Genomic DNA, 10,949 nt, shown 5'->3' on the forward strand with positions numbered 1-10,949 from the left:
CAGGCAGGTGACCGTAGTGTGTGCTTCTTGTCAAATAGCCCAAAATCTGAAATTTGTATCATAGGGATTTTTTTTAACTATTAGTTTTATCGGCATCCTGCAATTCTCCATGCAACATTTCATCAGTTTTGAGGGAAATTTACATAGTATTTATGTGTGTGAGTTTAGAATTCTGTGGTGGGGGGGAGGAATGGGAGTGTCCTCCTGCTGATTTATTCTATTCATTCCGTCTTGCTTTATTTTAGGTGAATCACTCAGAGCAGACATCAACCTAGAGGCTCAAGCCAAAATTGTTTGTTGTGCAGGACAAGTATGGATTTAATGGAATTGTTTTTCATCACTCTTGGTGCTGCAGTAGTTGTCTTCTATGGAATAAAACTGCTGCTTTTCAGTAGGATGCTTTTCCCAAAAATATGGTTTCCACTATCACAGTCTTTTTTTACCTCTTTGGGAAAGTGGGCAGGTGAGCTGTTTGTATGTGCATGTTCTATAATTTATGTTAGACCATAAGTCATATAGTGGATAATAAATGCTAGGACATAAGTTGTCAGTGACCCTTTTTAAAGGTATTATGTGGGCCAAAGAGTGCCTTTATTTGAGATACAGAGGTGAAAGACAGGGGGAAGGACATTGCCTGGAAGCCACACTTTTAACTACTTACTTCGGTGATTAAGCTCAACATTTGTAATTGTGTCATTATTATGGTGTTATGAGTACATTGCTATGCGTGAAGGTTAAGTGTCCAAATAGGCCTGCATGCAAATTGAACTGTGGCTGTATAGCCGTAAAAGATAAGGAACAGTTTCCATTTTTCAGACTAGTGTATACCTTTCTCTGTTGCACAAGATTACACTTGTTTAATGCACGAGCAGAGACAAGTTCTGACTTTCCCTTCAACTGTTTTGTAATGTGATCATATTTATGGTGCAACTGCTTGCAGCTGCTAACAGAAACAAGATCAATGTTTTTCATCTACAAAACATGTTGCTGCTTGAGTGACACATTTGAAAGAACATTTTATTCTTGGCTTACTTGCCAAATGCTTACTGGCAATGTGGTTGTAGTTACATAATAGTGATTGTATATTTATTAACTGTGAATAAGAAAATAACAAACACACTACACAATTTGAACAACAGCATAAACTGCCTGACTACCCTGTATCATTTTTGTGATGGCAATGCATTAAGGGTAATATGACAGAAGGGATTTATTACGATAAGGAACATATTAGTACTTTTACCAGCTGTTGCAAGGAATCACACTTGTAGGATTCCTACTAACTTGAGGACAGTGTCAGTGCATTTTAATTCAACCAAAAACATTCCTCTGCAGGTCCCAGGGTAGTCTCATTGAATTACGAAGCTCTCTTTAGAATCTTCTGAAGAGGTAATTCAGTCTCCCACAGTGCTTCAAAAAGCTCAATAAAAACACAGGGAATATGGGCTGATCTTACTTTCTCAAGCCCACTTTCATTCCATTCCAGCGCAGAGGAATACAGACACCGGAACGGTATGTTCTAGGCTCTATACATGCTGCCTTCTTTATTCTTACTTGTCCTGACAATTTGAAATACATTTGCATAATTGTGGACATCCAGATTGTAGCCAGTGCCCATCTTTTAACCTGAGTGTTCAATCCAATGTTTATATTTGAAAAACCTCCACCAGACAGAAAGCAGAGTCACAACAGAGAGCCAACAAAGTGATGAATGAAACCTATCCTGATGAGAAACTCATATTCACGACACATATATGGTATTGCTTGTCCGTCCATGTGGTCGGACGTATGGGTAACAACTTTTCCACCTTTCCACACATGTTTACTCTGATGTTTATATTTATCCTGATTAGTGACTCAGTCTTTATTCAAGTTGATCATGTTTATCTACCATAGGTGCGTCCAAAAGGAAATGTCCTTGTTTTGTATTTGTTTTGTTGTCACTGGTGATCTCACTGTGAATCAGCATACAACATTGTAACTCTGGGAACAAGGAAACCCTTTTCTGGCACTGAGAAACTGTTTTCAATAGGGACTAGAATATGTATGTTATATCTGTGTGAAAAAAGATTATATTTTTTTAAAAGACGGGCTATTAAAACAGTCCAGTTTATTTTCACAGCACCTGAGATGCTGCACAGTAACACTTTTAACATGTTTTTAAGTAGTGGTATCAACAGTGGTTTGTGTGGTGAGAAGTGTTGTCATCCAACACTGTTGTAATTTTGTAAGGACTGTGCACACATTTTTAAAGAGCATTGAGTTTATATTTTGAACTCAAAACATTTGTTTTTTCCCACAATGATTTATTATTACATCACAGTCCTGCAAAACAGTCTTTACCGTTTTTGAATAAGTAATGATGCCATGCCCATTACTTCATGTCTGAAAAGAGTAAAAGAGCCAATGATCTTTGTAATCAGGGTCAGGAGGTGATGGGAAAGAAGAACTCAGAAACAAACAGTTCCTCTCTGTTCACCGCAAATATCTTATCAGAACTGAGGAACATGTTGTATTAGTACAACCTGTTAGAACAGGATGGGTTGGTAGTGTAAACAAACACAAATACAATCCTGGGATTTGTCTGCCAGCAGAGGAAGAGAGCCGGTGTAATGCAGCTCTGATTCACAGTGCACATGGCATTAGGAATGGAAAGAATGGAAACTTCAGGAGAATATGATAACTAATACATTTCTTTCACTAAACCCTGCATCCCTGTTTCAGTGGTGACCGGTGCTTCAGAGGGAATAGGAAGAGCATATGCATTTGCAGTAAGTGATTCTTTAAATAGCCCTGCTTGTCTTTACATATCATTTATTTACTCTAAGTTGTAGTATAGGACACCAAAGTTAAACATAATAACTAAGAGAAAACACACACATCTTAACATTTTGTGGGTAGCGTTTTTTGTTTTTTACATTACATACATTATTTTCAACACTTGGTAACAAAGGTTGTATCTATTTATTTCCTACCCAGAACATTATGCAGTTTAAGATATTTACTATTTTATGCACATCTGCTCATTCTTTTCTGGCAACTGTAAATGTTTCATGTCTCTAACCGCTCATCACTGAAACATTGCTTCCCTCAGCTGGCTGAGAAAGGGATGAACGTGGTAATCATGAGCAGAACTAAAATAACACTGGACCAGTTGGCTGAAGAAATAGGTACAAACTTTCTATAAATGCTTTTTTTGTTGTGACTGCTTTTAAAACTTGAACGTCATACACAAATATGCTGTTTGTCATCTGTGATCAAATAAACAATGTACAGTGTACTGTATGCTTACCCTACATGTTCTCCTTTTAGTTGATACCACAGGGCAGCGGGTGAAAGTCATTGTAACAGACTTCATGAAGGACAACGTCTTCAGTGAAATCGAGGATCAGATTAGGAGCCTCGACATTGGGGTTTTAGGTTGGAATATTTATTTTTTACACAACTACATGTAGTGATTGTATGATTGAAACATTAACAGCTTCCAAATACACAAGAAACATAATATCTTCAGATTCCTTCCCTGTTTCAAAGCAGATGTTTTTTTTGTTCCCCAGTCAATAATGTAGGAATGCTGCCCAGCTTCATCCCCTGCAAATTCCTTGAGACTGCACAGCTGGACCAGGTCAACAAATATATTTAACCTTAAGGGATACACACAAAAATGCATTGCATGTATCCTTTAGCTCTTAATGTGTTTAATGCAGTGGTTCCCAAAGTGAGGGGCGCGCCCCTCCTGGGGGGCGCAGAGGCATGACAGGGGGGGGCGCGAGAGACCAGGAGAAAAAATGGTTATTTAAAAAAAAAAAAAAAAACTACTATGATACAGTACAGTACTATTACGTCTGGGTCTCTGTGTTTCATTAAAGCTCGGCTCTGTGTGTGTGTGTGTGTGTGTGTGTGTGTGTGTGTGTGTGTGTGTGTGTGTGTGTGTGTGTGTGTGTGTGTGTGTGTGTGTGTGTGTGTGTGTGTGTGTGTGTGTGTGTGTGTGTGTGTGTGTGTGTGTGTGTGTGTGTGTGTGTGTGTGTGTGTGTGTGTGTGTGTGTGTGAAACGAGCCATTTTGTATGTGTGCGCGAGAGAGAGAGAGCGCACCGGTACCGGAGATCGTTGTTGTTGTTAGCATCTGGTGCTAGCGAGTTACGCTAACGGATATAAGGAGTTTTTTCAACAACAAAGTGGAGGAGAGCCCTCTCCTGTCAGACTGAGAGACTCAGTGAGCTAAAGCAGGGGTTCCCAACCTTTATTGTGCCAAGGACCGGCAGATACATTACAATAAAATCGCGGACCGGTTGTCAATTTTAACTGATTTTAATATTTACTCACCAGCAGGTATAGCAACAGAGGCTAATTGTATGTAACAGCCTGAACAAATACTAGAACAATATGCATCCAAAACATATTAACAACGTTTAAAAAAGAACCGTCGTTTTTTGGTTTTTCGGAAAAACGGAAAACCAAAAAACCGATGTTATTCAGTTTTTAAACCAAAACGGGAAAACAGATAAATCAATGTTTTGGTTTTGTTTGTATGATTTACGGATAATCCAGTGATGGGAAAACGAGGTGAAGGCGCATTATGAAGGAGGGGTGTGGGTGTGTGTGTGTGTGTGTGTGTGTGTGTGTGTGTGTGTGTGTGTGTGTGTGTGTGTGTGTGTGTGTGTGTGTGTGTGTGTGTGTGTGTGTGTGTGTGTGCGTGCGTGCGTGCGTGTGTGTGTGTGTGTGTGTGGCACACTGGCATTTGTTTTCAGAAGATATTATGATAGTGACGTTCGTTCCGGTGCACGTCCGACAGAATTTTGCACTACATCGAGATTAAGATTAAACTAATTTATTTTGGGAACACCCGCATATAGGCTACCTATGGATTTAGCCAGATGTGTGTAAATTACTGTTCATGGTCATTTGAAAACAAATGCCGGTGTCGGACAGACACAAACACAGAGCTGAGCTGAGCAGAGCACACACACAAGTGCACACACACATCATAAAACTAATAAAAGGGGGAGTAATCGGGCAGTTCGATGTGTGTAGAGATGTGTGGAGAGGTGTGTGTAGTTAACACGTAGCAGCCTGCAGTCACTCGCTGTTCTGATTAAGGTAAACACAGCGAAGGCGGTGCGTAAAAAGGCACAGCTCTCGGCGCGCTGGTGCTGCACTTCTCAGAAGCGGAAAATACGTCCCGCTGCCTCCTGATGCTGCCTGCAGCCATTTCATGAAGTGAAGGAGGTTTTCCTTCTATAAAACAGCTTCGGGCAGCAGATACCGTGGGAGTCTCGTACATGAATTCATAGATCAAGGCAGACTGGTTTACTCTCCTGTTTTGTCAATCCGGTGCTTAAACAAAGGCAAGGCAAGGCAAGTTTATTTATATAGCACTTTTCAACACAAGGCAATTCAAAGTGCTTTACAAAAAAATGAAAGACATTAAGAAAATGGCATTTAAAATCAGTCATTAAATAAAATAAATAGCTCTACACCCCTGGCCGACATGTCCTTAAAATGAAGTCCGAGTTTGAAATATATCTCAAATAATGTATGCACCGCCATTTCCCCACATAAACATAACAGTCTGCAATTAAACGGTTGTCTCCTGTGCGCTCCTCTTCCTACTTGGCGCACCGGTAACTTTCTCGTGCGCACAAGAGGCTGAGACCAGGCTGAGCCGCCGAATCCCTCGGAACATCATAAAAGCCATTTTCAACGGTTATCTGGTGAAAGATTAACTAGGCTACTGGATGAAATAATATGACTGGTATAGGTGCGAACATTAAACAGTTTTTGAAAAAAATATTATGATAAAATATTTGTATATATTTATAATTCTGCAAATATTACGATAAACTCACAGCTATTTCGCGGCCCGGCAGTAACACCTGGGGTTGGGAACCCCTGAGCTAAAGGACTCTCTCAGTGTTATCTCAGTGGGTCTCAAACGTTTTGGTCACCATTAATGTAAACAATTATTTCCGAGGCACACGTTTATATGATCATTATAGTTATAAAAAAATAAGAGAATAAATTAAAAACAGGTATGAAATACTATATGACAGTAAAAAAGAATAAAGCTTAAAAGGGTGATTTGTAAAATATCCATAAAGAAAAAGGAAATCTGTTTACAGTTCTGTTTCATATGGGTGTTGGCAGAGGTATCCATAGATCTCTTAATTTTGCTCTCAAAGTGCACCAGATTGATGCTTTTAACTTCAATATTTAAAAATAAATCTTCCCGGGGGAGCTTGCCCCCGGACCCCCCTATGTATGGTCCACACACTACCGATAAAAATAGCACTTTACCCCTGCTTACACCTATATGCCGTGAGCTGATTATCGAGCCTTCATTGTAAAAGTTGCGGGTGCACTGCGTTGTGTATAAGCGTGGGGATTGTTGCAGTAGAAAATTCAACTGTAGCGACCGGTACATTAATGGGAAACCCTAAATGTTTGAGCACCCTCTATGAAACGTCAAGCTACTCCACAGCACCCCCAAAATAAATCTCTGGCGCCGCCACTGAGCCTGACTTGTGTTGGGGGGACCCGACTTTTTTTTTTCTCCAAAGCCTGACAGAAAAAGTTTGGGAACCACTGGTTTAATGCATTACTTTCATCATAAAACAAGACAAAGTGTTTTGTCATGATAAATGCCTTTGACAGGTAATAAGTAATTTTACGTTTTTTTAAGAAGCCCTTTTTAAAAAATATATAACTTTATCTTTTTCACCCCAGTATTCTCTTTCCCTTAATTATCAACACCACTTATACATGTTTATTCACGTTTTCAGACAATCACAACAGTGATAAACTGCAATGTGAAAACCATGGCAAAGGTAGGAGTATAATTGCAATTTTTCAGCAAAATAACTCTAAGTTACAATGTAATGTTTACCGTTTAGTGACTGGTGTGTAGTGTCAAAAACTCTTTACGGGTACAAAAAAAAAGATCAAATATTTTGTGAGTACAAGTGATGGATTCTTTGTTTTCATCCAAATGAACTTACCCTTACATTTGTCCCATATTTGATTTATTCTTTTTTTCCTCAGATGTGCAAAATAATCCTTCCAGGCATGGAGAGCAGGTTTCCTACCTTTATTTTCTCTTTTAGATGTGATAAAATCCTAACATGCATTATTTACATTGAGTTTTGGTAAAAATGCAAAACCAAATCGTTTTTGTCTGCCTCTACAGGGGTAAGGGGGTCATTTTGAATATTTCGTCTGGAGTTGCCTCCATTCCTTTCCCCCTGTACACCCTGTATGCAGCATCTAAGGTAAGAACAGTCTTGCATCTGAACCTCTAGTATCTCTATCTCACGTTGTTTGATCACTCAGCTGTAATTTATTTTTTTATAATTTATAGGTGTTTGTGGAGAGATTCTCTCAAGGTCTTCAAGCAGAATACAAAGATAAAGGGATTATTATACAGGTACTTTGATAGAGACTCACCCTCAATGTATTTATGTTTAATCAAAAGAAGAAGGAGTGCGTTGTTGTCAACATTAAAGTGGTTTTAGAAATATTGTAACAACTTCCTCTTTCTTTATATGCTGCCTCTATTTTTCTCAGGCAGTGGCTCCATTTGGGGTCTCCACTCGAATGACAGCATACCAACAAACCAACATAGTGACTCTGTCACCAGAAGAGTTTGTAAAAAGCTCCCTGCAGTACCTACGAGCTGGAGACAAAACACACGGAAGTGTCTGTCACATAGTTCTGGTAAGACTTAGCGACTATAGCTTCTAGCTTGCCATCTGATAATGCCAAATAATGCCAAATAGAGACTGATTATCCCTGTGAATATGTGTGTGTGTGTGTGTGTGTGTGTGTGTGTGTGTGTGTGTGTGTGTGTGTGTGTGTGTGTGTGTGTGTGTGTGTGTGTGTGTGTGTGTGTGTGTGTGTGTGTGTGTGTGTGCGTGCGTGCATGGGTGTGCGTGTGTGTGTGTGTGTATGTGTGTGCATACAGGGCTGGTTACTGCAGTCTATTCCTCTCAAAGTGTTCTATGCAGAGTCTATGCTACGCAGCCTGCAGGGCTATGTGGAGAGGAACGCAGCACTGAAGGCATCCATCTGTGCATCAACTGCAACTTATGAAAATGTTAAAAATAAATAACCATATATTCCTTCCTTTAACCATGATATTTCTGTAAATTGATTATGATTACGGAACTAGTGTTGACAAACCTATGTTTTCTGTTTTTTAAAGAGTGTGGACAGTTGTAACTTGTGAACGTCTTATTATTAATATTATTGGTTACTTTACAGCAGTACTTTTTTGTAACACTGTCGGTAAGCCATCTTCATGGAATCTTTTCCATTAATGTCAATAGTTCTTCAGTTTCTAAGGTTTGAAGGTATTTCGGCATCTGCTCTTTATTCCACATATACATCTATTGATATTACACTCTTACAGTAGAGAATAATACACTACATTATGTAAGTTATATTTGATTTATATTAGTTTAATGGAATTTACTCTAATGATGGCGATTCAGTGTTTTTTAAGATAAGTGTGTAGGATCAAGTCATAAGTTTGCAGAATGCAATCGAATGAAGAATTACACACACACACACACACACACACACACACACACACACACACACACACACACACACACACACACACACACACACACACACACACACACACACACACACACACACACACACACACACACACACACACACACACACACACACACACACACACACACACACACACACACACACACACACACACACACACACACACAAAGACACACTTGTAACTGTCATTAGCATCCTCCTTGCCCCTTTAAGATGGAGAAAACATTGGATCCGATGAGAACACCACCAGGCGTCCCTGCCGTAGTGTCAGTAATTCTGATATTCACAAAACAAGCAAAGCCAGCTGTGGGTGGAAGAAAACTGACGAGCTTCTACCAGGTTCCTCGAAATGAGAACACATTGCATAAAAACAACATAACATACCATTACATAAAATACAAGGCATGGCTTTGATGGGCAGATGCAGATACGCAACCGTTTGAATATCTCCTACCAGGATGTCTGACCTGAAGAGTCCCTTATAATGGGGTGAACATGCTGTTTCGACAGCCGTGATGAATGATCCTCCCCATGAGAGATAGTGCAGAGAATAGGAAAAGTGGCTTGAGAAAGATCGAGAGAAAGGGGGGAGCTCAGAGTGACCCCGAGTTTAGATGATCCATGCCTAGCCTGTCTTTTCATGTATCGCATGTGATGCTTTTTGAGAGAGCAGAGCACTATTCACAACAACAACAAATCTAAAGATAAGAATTACAGACAAGAGTGTGTGTGTGTGTGTGTGTGTGTGTGTGTGTGTGTGTGTGTGTGTGTGTGTGTGTGTGTGTGTGTGTGTGTGTGTGTGTGTGTGTGTGTGTGTGTGTGTGTGTCTGTGATTTCACTAGCAAAGGACAATTGTTTAAAAAAACAAATATATTTTTGGGATAATGGAGTTGTAAACTATTTTAGTAGACATTTCTTAGTAGGGGATTCTAGTTTTTGCTATTACTTTGGTGTATTGGATTTGTGTTGGTTTTATTTCCTTTTTTGTATGTATATGTATAAATGGTCAATCTTTAAAGGTCACCTATTATGCAAATCCACGTTTTCATGTATTTTATACATAATAATGTGTCCCCTCTGTGTAAAGAGATTCTGAAACTTTCAGGAAAAAAGATTCTCTCTCTTTTTGTCCTGATCCATTTATATAAAAACCTGTCTGAAAATGAGCTGATCAGATTTTGGCCACTTTATGATGTCAACGTTGTTTTGGCTTGTGTAACCATTAGCCAATAACCAACCAAGGTACCCCCCCCCACCTTATCACCTGAATCCCCTCTTAGAGCACCATTGTGTTCTTTTTAACCAAATCTCTTTCAGAGGGGCGTGGGGAGGGGCTCCTTATTTTCATCTAAAGTAACAGACAGAGAATCAGCATTTTTTAAACAGGGCTGAAACAGAGGGGATTATGGGATGCTGCAATGGGTGATCTGTTCGGTATTTGGAGCCAAACACTTCAGAGACATGTTTTGTATATATCTGAGACCTATAATATATTGATGAAAAACAGTATAATAGGGGAAATTTAAATACACTTTTGTGGTGATAATGCAGTCCCTTAACATTCTGTTTCATTTGTTTTCATCTTTAAGTGTTTTAAGATTGGCAACATCATTTTGTTATGTAATTTTAAGCTCAGTCTGACAGATCCCTAAATATTGTGTTTTATCTTCCAACACCATGGTGTTTATAAAAAGTTAAAATCAAAATAAAGTATGTGAGTTGTATGTGAAATGTCTCATTGCGTTACTGGTTACTGTGACCTTCACGTTCTTCATTTTATATATAAAAAAATCCTGATTTGAGTAATATCTTTAGAATTACAGCATGTACAGTACGTGCCTGAGCGAATGAAATGGGAAAGACAAAGTGTTATTAAACTTCAGTACGTCAACGTTTAATGGTGCAGATTGGTGCTTAACTCCTGTTTTACATTACATTACATTACATTGCATTTAGCTGACGCTTTTATCCAAAGCGACTTACAATAAGTGCGTTCGACCAGGAAGATACAACCTTGAAGAAAACAGAATCATATAAGTACATCAGGTTTCATAGAGCCAAACATTTCAAGTGCTACTCAACTGGCTTTAGATAAGCCAGTCCTTTATTAGTATATAAGTGCTCTGTTAGCAGTTCTTTGTTAGTAATTCTATCGCTCGAAGTGGAGTCGAAAGAGATGAGTTTTCAGTCTACGCCGGAAGATGTGCAAGCTATCTGCTGTCCTGATTTCAATGGGGAGCTCATTCCACCATTTTGGAGCCGGGATAGCAAACCCACGTGTTTTTGCTGATGGGAACTTGGGTCCCCCTCGCAGTGAGGGTGCAGCGAGTCGTTTGGCTGATGCAGAGCGAAGTGCACGTGCTGGGGTGTA

At 39.4% G+C, this 10,949-nt stretch overlaps 1 protein-coding gene across 2 annotated transcripts; it reads left to right on the plus strand.

Moving 5' to 3' along the window:
* Positions 1-270: 270 nt before the first annotated feature.
* hsd17b3 (hydroxysteroid (17-beta) dehydrogenase 3) lies at positions 271-9,700 on the plus strand. 2 transcript variants are annotated; one of them, XM_034234970.1, is made up of 11 exons: positions 271-463; positions 2,725-2,771; positions 3,095-3,170; positions 3,313-3,420; positions 3,558-3,625; positions 6,781-6,825; positions 7,040-7,074; positions 7,185-7,266; positions 7,356-7,421; positions 7,562-7,711; positions 7,959-9,700. In XM_034234970.1, exons 1-11 carry the CDS (start codon positions 313-315, stop codon positions 8,103-8,105), a joined length of 975 nt encoding a protein of 324 aa, XP_034090861.1. In that variant the 5' UTR covers positions 271-312; the 3' UTR covers positions 8,106-9,700. The 2 variants fall into 2 exon arrangements, with proteins under 2 accessions (XP_034090861.1, XP_034090862.1); XM_034234971.1 differs by lacking the exon at positions 271-463 and adding an exon at positions 1,350-1,512.
* The last annotated feature ends 1,249 nt before the right edge of the window (positions 9,701-10,949 follow it).

The sequence above is a fragment of the Gymnodraco acuticeps genome, unplaced genomic scaffold, assembly GCF_902827175.1.
Source record: "Gymnodraco acuticeps unplaced genomic scaffold, fGymAcu1.1, whole genome shotgun sequence".
NCBI classification, from domain to species: Eukaryota; Metazoa; Chordata; class Actinopteri; order Perciformes; family Bathydraconidae; genus Gymnodraco; species Gymnodraco acuticeps.

Excerpts from the sequence above, each read along its gene's own strand:
- hsd17b3 (XM_034234970.1), top strand. The coding sequence starts at position 313 with ATGGATTTAATGGAATTGTTTTTCATCACTCTTGGTGCTGCAGTAGTT. Across the intron at positions 3,421-3,557 it reads CCTCGACATTGGGGTTTTAG|TCAATAATGTAGGAATGCTG; the intron begins GTTGGAATATTT and ends TTTGTTCCCCAG. Across the intron at positions 7,712-7,958 it reads GTGTCTGTCACATAGTTCTG|GGCTGGTTACTGCAGTCTAT; the intron begins GTAAGACTTAGC and ends GTGTGCATACAG.